Source organism: Aythya fuligula, chromosome 3, assembly GCF_009819795.1.
Source record: "Aythya fuligula isolate bAytFul2 chromosome 3, bAytFul2.pri, whole genome shotgun sequence".
NCBI classification, from domain to species: Eukaryota; Metazoa; Chordata; class Aves; order Anseriformes; family Anatidae; genus Aythya; species Aythya fuligula.
This window is the reverse complement of record NC_045561.1, coordinates 13231437-13244715: the sequence shown is the minus strand read 5'-3', so window position 1 is coordinate 13244715 and position 13279 is coordinate 13231437. Positions and strand designations below refer to the sequence as shown.

The following is a 13279-nucleotide window of genomic DNA, read 5'->3' as shown; positions in this document are numbered from 1 at the left end:
TGTGTCCAAGACATTGTGATCCATTGCTTTGCTTCATGTCGTGACAGAATGACTGTCCTCAGTCCTGTGGGAACTCGAGCAGTGGAGTTCAAAAGAGAGCTCCCTGGCCATGCAGCCTGAGGAAGGGTGGGATTTGTGCCCCAAGTTGATAAACAGAATTAAGGTAGGGATTGAACTGCGAGCTCGGCCAGTGTGTTTTTAGGAAATGAAAGGAAAACACGACTTCCCAGCTTATATCAGGTATGTGTGCTTGCAAGCAAATGTGGGATGTCTGCAAAGTTTTATAGGACTGGTCTGCTCCTATTTATCTCAGGGAGAAGTCTCTGAGTAAAGGTGATGAAATACAAGCGTGGTTCTGTACGCACCCTCACCCCTTCTGTTTTTGTCCACTCTACGTGCTGTATTCCTGCATACGAAGCACGGAGCTTGTGGTAGGCACTATTCATTTGAGTGGCTTAGCAGCTTCTCCTGGCTGTTACAAGGGTTAGATTTGCACAATATCCTTGACAACCATCTTTTGCAGGGTCACTCCTCACAGTACTTTGTATCTCCAAATTGGCATGGATCAGAACAGCTCCCAGGCCTTGCAGCCTGGCTGGGATCCTCTCATCTAGGAAATGGAGGCCAGATCGCCTTACCTCAACCGAGGCCATACGCAGGCTGGTGGCAGTGCTGTGTAGTACAAAATGCACAGGGCTGGGATTTGACAGATCCCAGGTCTCAGCCCTGCCTGAAAGCCCCAGGCAAATCGTCTCACTTCTTTCTTCCGTTTCTCTCCATTTGCTTGTGCTGGGAGCTCCTTGAGCCAAGGATTGTCTCATGAAAACAGCAGCCAGCCAACCACCCTCATCTTAGGGCTCCATTCCCAAATGTCCACATGGTCCGGAACGCCTCACGATACTGAGACCAGCTATTGATTTACTTCTGCTTGTTTCCTTTTTTTTTTCTCTCTTTTTTTTTTTCCACAATCTCTAATGCCAACTGGTCGATGACTGAATGACTCCTAGCGTGGCAGGATGCTTTCACCACTGACATCCAGCGGTGAAGACTTCACAGCAGAGGACAGCTTGTTGTGGGGGCTGGCTGGCCGGCGGCTCTCTTGAGCACGAGTGAGAGGGTTTTGGAGAAAGTGGCTTTCATGTGGGCTCGGGGTCAGAGGCAGGACTGCAGAGGCAATTACTCCCATGTTCAGTGGAACTGCTCCCGCTTGCCGCAGGCTGCAAGTTGGCTCACCCCAGCAGTGAGTCAGGGTGGCAGGAGGAGCTGGTCAGATCCAGGCAGGGAAGGGGGAACAGCAGGGATCAGAGGTGGGGGTGTCCCCATGCCCGTCTGATCACCAGGATGGAGGCAGGAGGGGAGCAGAACGGGGGCACTTAGAGGTACCTCGTGTTTCCTTCATCACGTGGCCTCTCCCTCAGCCTCCTCTCTTCTGTGGAAGAGACTGTGGGGGTGACCTTGAAATGCTGGACCCTTTAACAGCCCAAATCCTTTGGGGTGGGGGAAAGAGAGCCGGCATTCCTGACGTTATTAAACTGGACATGGTTAATTATGTGTGAGGGTGGATTACTGTGTGGCATGCAATGAGTTGTTAATGCTAATCAATCAGAATTACAGGGAATATGCCTTTTTCTTTATTAGCAATGGCCTCCTGGAGGGACTTCCCCCTGCGGATGAAGGGAATTATGCTGAGGGGAGAAAGAAAGAACTAATGATGGAACTAAATGAGTGGTATCGAGGCTTATTTCTGGTCTCCCTCTCCTGAAGCTGGGCCCTGATTCAAAACTCATTCCGTGTATTCAGCTCCTTTGCATGTTCTTGAGCACTAACCTGCAGTTGAACTAGAAGTTTAATAAATGGGCATATTGATGGCTCCCTGAATTCATAGTTTGCTTCTCCAGGAAAGATCTAATCTTCAAGAAGGATGTTGAAGATTACACAGGACAAGTCTTCACTCAGTGCAAGCTGACTTAGCCCATTGAACCCCAAATGATTGGTGGTGTCGTGGGACCTAAGCACTGTGTCAGCAAGCTCTTGCTGCTCAGAGCTTCAAATTGCTGTGTGACATGAATAACTGGACCTACACAGAGGGAAACAGGGGCAAGTAGCTGAAGGACAGAGCTTTAATGCACTGGTTTCCTACCCAGTACTTTTTTTCTTTATTTTTTTTCCCCCCTCATCAAAGCAAAGCAATGTTTTGTCCTGGAATTTGAAGGAAAATAGGGAGGTGGCCTTGGGAGTAGTTTAAATGAGTACTTTTGGAGAAGAAACACATTTTTCCCTAGGGAGCCAACAGTGGGTTCAAGAGACATACCCTTGAAAATTATGGAGAGCTAAGGAGTTGGTCCCCCTTCCACTGTTTGCATCAAGAAAACATTACCCAAACCTGGCAAACTGATGTTATTTGGTTGCCTGTGTGTTTTCAAGCCCAGAACTGGAGTGCTGGGCTGTAGTGCCTGCAGGCTTCTTGCTCTGTACAGACTGTGCTGGGCACAGCGGGATTCCTGGGCAGATAATGCTGCTTGATGCTGAAGTGGCCGTGGCATGCCTGTAATGACTGCCTCAAGGCTTGCTTAACCACTCTCTATTTTTGTAGTGCAGTGCAGCCACGGCAAATAAGGCCTGCCTGTTGTCGAGTGATTTCCTAATAGGTAAAGAACTGCTGGGTTGGAGTCCTGAAGCTTAGTGGACAGTAGCTAAGTGGAATACTTTGACCTGACACAAAATGGTTCAGGATGACTGGAAAGAAAATATCAAATGTCAGTGCGGTGAACTAATTCCACGCCAAGCTGCCTCACTTCTCTTTATTCTGTCCCCTCTGATGTTAGAGCTCCCTGGCTTTCAAAAAGAGGAAGTGTTGAAGTCGTAATTTCGGTCAATTCTCCAAATGAGACCGCCTGTTTGATCAGGAAGGAGCTGTTTCAAACATCTCCCTGGCAATTTAGCTTGTTAATTCTTAAAGGTTTTGTCTCCTCCAAGAGATCTCAGAATAATTTGTAGATTTTGTTCGAGCTCCAGCCTCTGGATTGACGTGAACGTATGCAAATCCTGCTACTTCTTATATTGTGTTTGCTTCTGGCTGCCAGTTTCGCAGAGGAAAACCGGAAAATTTAACCCTGATTTATGACTGATATATTTTAAAAAGATTAATAATTAAAATGCAGATATAAAAAGCTTTTAGATTGTGTTGCCTTTAAAACCTGCGATATTTCAGAGGTAATGTCCTAGCTTTGGGGAGCATAATTACTCATTTTTCAACATCTGAGGCTTGCTATCTTGTTGCTTAGAGACAGAAAAAAATGTTGTCCCCTTTGCCAGCCCTGCTTTCCACCCCGAGTGCCTTGCAGAGATTAGAGCTGGTTTTCCAGCCCTGGAGGAACCAGCGCGGGGCTGGGCTAAATGGAATTATCATTAGATAAATGCAGATAGTGGGTTGGAATGGAGGTAGCTAGATAACGTCCAAGGGACTGCAATACCGATGATTATTTTGGGAAGTGCGGCCGAATTCTCTAAGTCTGTGCCCAGAGTTAGGAACAAGTTAGGAACAGCGAAAGCTGAGAGCAGAAGACAAAATCCCCCACGCTTAAGTGTATGATAGCCTTTTCATAAATAAATAAATAAGTAAACACACATAAATAAATGCCCCCGTGGTTTTTTTCCATACTATTAAAGCAAACCTGGGAGCGTGGCCCATAGCAACACAACCTACTGATGTGTGCCATCACAAAGGGGGCACTTTCACCTGCCATTTCACTTGTTGGTGCCTTTATAAGCACGATGTTACAAATCTTACCCTTGAATTAAAGTGGGGACCTTGGCTGGAGGCTAAAGAACATTTATGTGAAAGGTTTTCTGGAAATATGGACGTATTCTAATAGCTACAGTTTCACAGACAAAGCTTTCCTGTTTCAGAAATTTAATTTTGAGTGGTAGAGAATGAAGAAAATGTGAACTAATTTATTACTGAATGCTTGTGAAAGACTTAATACCCATAAAACCAGCGGTGTGCCACAGATGATGCAGGAGATCCTGTGGTGGGTCTCGGCACGTTTCCTTGCAAAGCTATGCCAAAGCCCCTTAATCCTGGTGTTAATTATTTCGGTGGGAGGCATTTGCTGAGCAAAGAACTGCCACTGTGTCAAGTTTGTGCACTGAGCTTTGTGAGGAGGCCAAAACGTCCAGCTAGGTCCATCGGTTGTGGTGGAAGTCTTGTGATTTTAAGTGAAAGGCCTGACACACGTTGCTCTTTCTACAGAAGCCCTGCAGCTTCCACTGCCTCTAACAGTACTTACAGGGCTGGCATGGGTTTTCTGGGCACTTGAGACCTCCTTTTTTTTTTTTTTTTTTTTTTCTTGCAATTCCCTGCACCCTTGTCAAGTTCCTCTTCAAATTTTGTCCTGTTGGTGTTTTCCAGCTCTGTGTCACTGGCTGCTGGCATTCCCCCTCCTTGCTCCGATGACTGGAGCAAACCAACACACAGACAATAGAAGCAGTCTTGCTCACCCTCAAATAACCATTGTCTTGTCTGAATAAAGGCCTCACTCTGAAAGTGAGCCTCTCTGTGCTTGGGCTTCCTGAAACCTGGAGGATGGCTGGCTATAAATGCGGGATGCAACAGGGCCTGAAGATTAAGCTGTGGGGCCTTTCTAGGTATTATTTTTTTAATGGTAACACATGCAGTACTCTTCCTTATGTGTAACAACGCCTACTCTTCAGGCAGGCCATGTGGTATTTCGGAGTGGGCCGGTCCCTTTGCTGGATGTATGTGTGTAGAACAGCACGTGCACGGCTGGCTGGGTGAATTTTGGGGTTGCTCACAATCTCACTTCCCTCTTGGGGAAACCTGAGTGGCCGCGTAGCCCTGTTTGATAGGGGTGACCGCCTGGTTCTGCCGGCGAGCTGCTTTGACTTCCTAAGGATTTCTGTGTTGCCATTGTTAAAACATTACACGTGTCCCTCCCTCCCCTTCTCAGTGGTTCAAATCCTACAGGAACAGTATAGAAGAGCGCTTAAGTCCTTTCTAATGAGAAGCAGCCAGGACTCATGCTGGCAGGCCAGCCCCTTGAGAACAGGCTGTTCTCTGCTCTCTGGTGTTCCACAGACCAGAGTTTTGCTTCCTTATACCAAAAAAACCCTGTAACCAGGAAGAATTTGCTCTTCTCAAATACTGAGTGAGCAGAAACCATAACCACTTCAAGCTCTGAGCAGAGGTCATACATACATGGGGTCTGCGAACGCAGCCAGGCCGTGCACCATCGGTGGTGTGTCCTCTAACGAGAAATGCAGTCACTCGGTGCCACGACCATTGTCTCTGCAAAAATCCAACAACAAACAAACAAAAAAAGAAATCCTGTGGCAGAGGTGGCGTCTGTCTGCACAGAACCACGAGGCCCAAGACGGGGTCTGGCATCTGGCTGCAGACCTGAGGTTCTGCATGGCCCTTCGGTTTGTGTGAGTGTTAGGGGGCTCTGCCTTGCTCCCCATGAAGGTCCTTGGTCATAAATATGCATAAATATGCATTTATGTATTCAAGAGGGGATGTCCCCAGATTTGTGCCATCTAGTGCTAAGCCCTTGGCCCGTGAAACCCTAGGGCACGATCTCCAGTCTTTGCAGGCCTCTGCACTTCGTTCCTCTGCTGTGTGCAGTCTGGGGACCTGGAGGAACAGCCTTTCTTTATGGCCCGGCTCCTCCACTAAGCCAAATTCTGCTCACACGCTTGACAGTCTCACTCCAGCATAAGAGCCTCCTGCTGGAAGAGATGGGAGTGGACAGTGCAACACACCCCAGCAGGCTGGAGGGCCAGCTTCTGGATAGCACGCAATCATATCCTTCATTTTAGGCTTATTTTTAGCCCTCTGAAGTCACTGGTACTCTTCAGGGGCTTAACTTAAACACATGGTTTATGCTTCCGGTTGGATTGGAGAGAACTAATTTTCTTGGTAAGCTCTGAAGTTTACCAAGGGAAAGAAAAGGGGAAGAAAACAAAATCTACTATAAATTAACAAATACAAATCTAAAGCAGGCAACCTATTTCTCCTGTAGGCTGTCATGAACAAATACAGAAGAAAAGGGGATGGATGAATTACTCTCAGCAAATACAAGCTGTCAAAGACACCAGGTTGCATAAAATCTCTGATGATTATTTTGAATATATGCTATCACTGTACCAGCATTTATGTTTTTCACAATAAAGAAGGATGATGGTGTAGGTGTTTATTTATTTTTTTATTTTTTCTTCTAATGTCCCAAACGCATCAGTACTTCACTGAAATCAGCAATCACTACCAGTAATGTGGCTTCACTGCTTCTTTTGCACAATCTGACCATAACTGATTGCTTGCAGATACCTGAAATGCAGCTTTTCTGCTGGCAATTGCTTTATTTACTGCTTGCCCATGAAATAATAATGCCGTCAGGCAGATTAACATCAGCAATTACTTAGCAGATGTTTGTATGCAAATACCTATTTCTTAGAAGCAGATTATCTTCTGCGTTGCATAAGAGAAAGGGATTCACATCAGGCAATGCTGATGTGAGCTGCCTGGGACTTGGAGAGAGAGGTGGGTAGCTCCCCCCACCTTCCCTCCATCTCACAGGAATCAAGAATATGTGTACATGAAGAAGAGATGTGGCCAACATCCCAGTTCCTTGAGGACTTGCAAGTCAGCTGCCAAGATTTCAGAGACCCCCTCTGGAAGCTGAGAGAGAAGGCAGGGCCACAATTTTCCTTGTGTGGGCAAGTCATGGCATTTCCTCCATTAGTCTCTTAAAAAAAAAAGAAATTATGAAATGCTTCTGCGTACCAGCAGCAGGGAGTGGGCAGAGGTGGTCATCGCCTCTAAGGAAGGCAGAGGCTCCCTACGTCGCCCAGCATGATGGAGATGGGTTCATCCCCATAAGCACAAGGCACTCTTCAGCAGCAATGGCTTTGCATTTGCCACTGAATCACTCTCAGCCCCGTCTCATAAACTGCTGACTGCCTTGCTCAAGGGGCTTTCAGTCTCTGAAAGATACCCTTTTATGAAACATCTCCCATCCATTACCCTGTGAGAGTTACGCAGCACGGTGGGAGGAGATGGGGGAACCATGCCAGCACCCCACTCGTCAGGGCTCTCGATCCACCGAGCAGGATGCAAAGCACTGGCCGCAGCATAGGCTTGGCCAGCACTTTTTGCTGATCCCGATGTTATGAGGAATTTAAACCAGATTTTAGTGTTTGAGCACGCTTTTCTTACTGTTCCTGCCGCTATCGCAGTAATTACCCTCTCGTGAGGGTCACTCAGAGTTCAGTTCTACAGAGAAACTATTATTTTTGATTATAGGACTGGCTGCTTTTTCAAACATCCTTGTCTAACTGTACTTTGAAAGATACGCCACAGTGTTTCAGAGCTTTTCAGTTAGATACTGGGTAGGCATCTACAATTGTTCCTTCGGATGTTAAAAGAGAGATAGGGATGTCCTCAACAGCAAGGGCAAGGAATGTAGCAGTTGTTCGGAGTGTGCCTGGTGCTCTAAAAACCTCAGCAGTCCTGAGTGGACTGTGTGGAAACATCGACAAAAAGAAAGATGAAAATATCTTGGATATTGCACAATTTATGCTGAACCAACTGTGTGGTCTGATGTAAGAGGACAAGGAAACTCTGTTTTTCTGGTTTCTGGTAATAGTGACAGCACACGGTATCAAAAACTTTTCCAATATTACACCAGGAGTCTCCTGCTTCTTCGTATATTCCTTAAATTACTGTCTCCTAGGGTCATCTGATTATTGGAAAATTTATGTGTTATTTGTTAAAAACAAAACAAAACAAAAAACAAATAAGCTTGTGATAGACAAAAGTGGTGGCACCCTTCAGAAACAGAAGGACAAGTGCAGTTTTATTTCATGAACTAGGTCCCCTTTATTCATTGGTTGTAAAACATCATTTTTTTGCCAATTCTTTTTTTCTCGGAATTGCTTTGGTTGAAGTCCTGATTTTCTAAGGCTTGGACTAGCAACCATAAACAGATGCAGCTTGCTGCTGGCTCACAAGCAGGGCCAGGTCGAGAGAACAACCACCCTCAAAGCCTCTGGTCCAGGAGAACCAGGACCTGCAAAGGGCAAGCTTCCCTTTGCATTCTGCATAGTGGTGTCAGAGGACTCTGTCAGGCACCCTTTTGCAGAATAAATATTAGCGCATCTGTTAGGAAAGACAAAGAGAAACCCTGGCACAAAAGAAACTCCATGAGCTGACACTTCTGACCAAAGCCCAGCTCTGCTTTCTGCAATTATATGTGTTCAATTGAGTGTGGTGTCAATGACCAGGGAAGAGGACAACTTGATGTCAACCAACAGGCCGACTGTGATTCTGTGGACAGGCATCTGTGGTGCCAAAGCAGAGGTGAGAGGGAATGAATCTGTGTTGTCCTGGACGTTGCACAACTTCTGCTTGCAGAAATAATGTTGAGGTCTTTGGGACTGTGCTGTGAGCTGACATACCGCCTTGAAGTATTGAAGGGAGGGCTGCTGTAACTCAGAAGGACACAGGCCAAGTATGTCTTTGTGTGATATTTTAACTCCAACGAGGTGGCTTCAGCAGGGCCAAGACTTTGCTTGCTTGTTTGGCAAAGCATTTAGCTCTTAACTAGAGCCATTCCTCCCTGCCTCTCCCCTGATCCAGCCTGGATCCAAGGCCAATGAGGGAAAAGACAAATTGGAGACAGATTCCTGCAGCCTTTTAGCAGCTCTGGCTCATGCCCTGATACCCATGTTCCAGTCCCTCTCCAACACACTGTACAGCTTCAGTGTTGCTCCTGTCTTTCTTTAGTAGTAAAAACTGACATAATGTCCGGTGGCTGTAGCATTAGTTGCACAGCCTGTTGCCAGCTGCGGGGGCTTTTCCTGTGGTAATTCTCAAGCTGGATATTGCTGGCACTTGCAGGCTACAAACAACTTTTCCAGTCAGTGCATAAGTCCCTTCCTTTTCATTATGGGGGGTGTTGCAGATAATCAGACGTAAAACATCACCCTCTCTTAGCACAACGACCGCACAAAGCCTTAAATCTCACTTGAGCTATTTCTCTAGAGCTATACTAGGTCCTGTCTTGCCAAACTTAGGGTTCCTGACAGGAGGGAAAGACAGTCTTGTGGTTATGAGATGACACTAGAAATTAAGTGATCTGTCTGGGAAGCCAACCCTGCCACCGATGCCCCTCTGACCTTAGGCATTTAATGTAGATGAGGTAACACCAATGCTGTGGAGGCAGATATAGGAAATGACACATGGTGTTTTGTGCTGGAAGCCATATTTGTAACTTAAAATGCTCTGTGGTTTTGTTTTCCCTCCACAGTAGAGGGGAATGAGTGCTAGAATAACCCATGAAGAGGCAGAGCCTGGAAAAATCTCCAAGTTCCCGGACCCATGTGGGAAAACAGCCTCCTCCATCCGTACCCGAAAGGAGGGCTGTGGGCAGTGTAATTCCAGATAGGACAGGGCTGCTTCAGCATTGCTCCTGCTGTGCCAAGCTCCCACCTACATCCTGTCCTCTCTCAAGGGAGAGGGGCATAGGTGTGTTTCCATGAACAAGATGGTGTTTCCACAAACAAGATGGTTTTAGGGCAGAGGCAAAAACATCCTTAGCTTTTCCCCAGTAGAGAAATTTCATGGGTTATTGAAACCCTCTCCTCCTCAAACACTGACTTTTTTTGAGGAGAAAACAGAGCAGCACAGTGAAACAGCAGGGCTCTCCAGGTTCTGTCTACAGGCCCTTGGCAGCTCCCATGAGAGGAGAGAATAACACATGCCAGGCACGTGTGATGCTGTCACACAACAGAATTATGTACGGAGGGAGAGGTGGCACTGACAAAGCTCCAAGTAGCAGACATCTGCCTGCCCTGCTCCAAACTCTCTTAGGACCCACAGAGGCTCCTCAATCCTAAGTGGTGACTATTTGACTGGTCTGGGGCTTTAAAAGAAGAATGTTTCCTTGCATACTCTTTACTGCAGTAACTTAGATGTATTTGTTCTCTCTCTAAATGCCTGTTCCTCTTCTGAGTCTTGCTGAGCTGAGGGACACATTGGCTCTGTCCCTGATGAACAACAGCCCGATTTACACAGCGCTGACTGTGCATTAAGGTGACTCCAGGCCCTCTGGGTCTGGCACTCATGCTACTTGTTGCAGCACCTGTGGGCACGCCAGGAACTGCTACCCAGCCCAGAGCTTACAACAGCTAGCAGTCTGGTGAGTAACCTTCATCCTGCTAGCAATCGTGGCCTTCAGTCAACACCTTCACTGACGTTAGGCATGGGGGAAAAAAAAAATACAAAAGCTCGAGCTGTGCTCTGGGTCCAGCTGAGCCCTGTGCTATTGCACATTCACTCTGCCTTTCCAGGAATGCCACCGATGGCAAGATGTGGCAGTACTCAGCATGAGGCCCCAGACTCACTAGATGTTAAAATCTGCCTTCCTTGGAAAAGAAAACAGCTTGGGGCAGCTCGCAGCTAGCAGGCGGTGTGCATCCCTCGCCTGCCCGCTGTCTTTGTGGGAAGCGTGCGCCAGCCTCGGGCACGGTTACGGAGGGACACCACAACCCCAAAAAACATCCCCCGACTCTTATTTTCGGTGACACGGGGGAAAACCGGCTGGCGAAACCCCACACGAGCCCCCGCTGGGTGCCTCCCGGGCCGGGGAGGAGCGGGGAGGGCCGGGGCCGCGTCCCGCCCAGCCCCGGCGGCCTTAAAATGGCGGCGGCGGCGGCGGGGCCGGGGTAGGGCGAAGGCATGGCGGGCGCTCGGGCTCTGGTGGCGCTGCTGGCAGCCGCCCTGCTGCTGGCCCAAGCCGTCCTGGGCAGCGAGGAGCGCGGGCGGCTCCTGGGGGCTCCCGAGGATGTTGCGGAGAACAATAAGGGCTTGCAGCAAGCCCTGCAGTTCGCCATGGCGCAGTACAACAGGGCGAGCAACGACAAGTACTCCAGCAGGGTGGTGCGGGTCATCAGCGCCAAGCGGCAGGTGGGTGCCACAGAAGCAGATTTCTTGTTTTTAAAGCCCTGTCTTGGGGCTCCTACGTCTGAATGCCGGGGATGAAATTACAGGATAAGTTAATAACTTCCTTATATCGTGGATGAGCTAACATGCATCTTCCTTCACTGATGAAGGAGGCTATGGCACAACTTGTTTACATGGATGTTGTTTCCTGTTTTTCAAAGGACCTCAAGTGTTTCTTCTGTGAAGGTTGCCACATGCTGCTGTCTGTAACTCTTGGTTCTGGCTACAGGAATGTGACAACAAAGCTATCTTTCTTTCTGTCAGGGCCCTCTGTTTGGAGAGCTTTTGCGTATGTGTTGCGAATAAAGCTGTTTCTGCCCCTTGTCTTGTTGCAGCTTGTGTCTGGACTCAAGTACACCATAGAAGTGGAGATTGGCCGGACAACTTGCACAAAGGCAGAAGCTGATCCCCAGAGCTGCGCTCTTCATGACACTCCGGAGATGGCTAAGGTAGGCTTCAGAACAGGGTGTGTTGTTCCCTGGGTTCTTGATGCCTTTTCTCCAGCTGGTGTGCTGTGGAGAGGTATGGGCAGTGTCACCTGTCGGCCTCTAAGAAAATCAGATGTCAGTCTTTTAGGCTGCATGAGATGATGCCACCCTTGTAGGACTTGTCTTGCCAGATCTTCCTGACAGAGGAAGCCAGGCCTCTTACAGCATATTTACACGGAGACCTGAGGCTGTGGTACACAGGAGCATGCCTCAATCCTCTGAGAGTGCTCATGGCTCTGATCTCAGGGATACGCAGAGGAAACTGCCAAGCAGGGGTTGCTTACAGGTCTCCTGGTGCTCAGTCTGGTGCCCTGAGTGTCCATACCCTTTTCTGCTCCTTTTATCCCATGCTGATGGGACAGCTTGACTTAATGCCCTTTCATGAGGGACTCCCATTACTGTGGATTGTGCTATGGGCTAAGCACCGGTCACAACTGACAGATTACCCCTGTTCTCCAAGTAACCACCAAGCTGAGTTGCACAGCAGTCTGTATCACAATGCTATTTAAGCAATAATTTAGCTTTTCAGGTGAGAGCACTGATTTATCTACCTTATTTTGGTCAGTGCTTGGTCTTGTTTTCTATTTCATTGCTGGTATTAATCAGGGATAGGTTGTACTTTGCATGAATGTGCAACTTATGCCTGCATGTATGAGAACTGTCACTACACACGAATAATCCACTAAGCACCACTGACAGAGCTGCAATAATTAGACAAGCATTCACAAACAGATTGATTAGCTGTGTGGGCGTACTTGCCTGTACATGAGAGCTGCTGTTGAAGTACTGCCCAGGCTGAAAGGCTTCTGCCAGTGGGAACTAGTATATGACTGGGATAAGCAAGTAACTTGATCTTCAGAAATGCTGACTGCTTGGCTTCTGTGTTAGTATTTGAGAGCAATGATTGGTCCTGAGCAAGTACTAACCGGAGCAGTGTTCCAGAATACTTGCCAGGGGAGTGCAAATGCAGAGAGCCAGAAGTGGTATATGTTCGAGGATCACATTATAGGGTAAATCTGTATAAAGTGATAGCAAAGGACACTGTTATATGCTTTTGAACTGATGATTGCTTTTTTTCCTCTCTCCTTAGTACACCACTTGCAACTTTGTAGTGTACACTATTCCTTGGCTAAACCAAATTAAACTACTGAAAAGTAGCTGCGAGTAAACTTCCTTGGCTCCAGCAGAGACCAGCAACCAGCATTAAAAAAGTAATAACATTGAGATGGGATGCATCAATACCTGTTAACTCAAATACTTCTGTGTGTGTTATGCAAGTAAAACTATGTAACCTTCCTCTAAAGCACAGTAGGATCTCAACTCTGTTTTTCCTCATTGTAATTATACTTTTGGTGTAGCTGTTTGTTTTCTCAATTTTCCCAATAAAGTAATTCCAGCATCAAAACTCTGAGGAAAAAGTTGGTGTCCCTGTGAAGTGACTACTGTAAACATTAAAACATAATGCCATGTTGCTGTGATGTGTGGTTGTCTTTGTAATGGGTTGCTCGCCTCTTGGAGGGTGGGGGTGCCTTTATTTGTCACCCAGTCTCCTGTCCCCAAAGGCTGGGGTGAGAAGGAATGTGGGGTCCTAATTACAGGAGGTAAGTCATGTCTCCTATCCAGCTTTGAGTAAGGGACAAAGGTCAGTAGCTGTTCTGACAGAAGAAATGTTCTGGTTTTGGAAACACTGGGGTTTGCAACACTGTCTTTTGGGAAAGTTTTGGGAAGGTTAACTGGAACTCATGGTGTGTGGGAAATCTCATTCTGTTTA

General features: G+C 47.3%; 1 protein-coding gene across 1 annotated transcript; it reads left to right on the top strand.

Annotated features, from left to right (window-relative positions):
- The first annotated feature begins 10721 nt into the window (after positions 1 to 10721).
- LOC116487603 (cystatin-like) lies at positions 10722 to 12986 on the top strand. The gene is made up of 3 exons (XM_032184641.1): positions 10722 to 10984; positions 11356 to 11469; positions 12599 to 12986. Exons 1-3 carry the CDS (start codon positions 10757 to 10759, stop codon positions 12674 to 12676), a joined length of 420 nt encoding a protein of 139 aa, XP_032040532.1. The 5' UTR covers positions 10722 to 10756; the 3' UTR covers positions 12677 to 12986.
- The last annotated feature ends 293 nt before the right edge of the window (positions 12987 to 13279 follow it).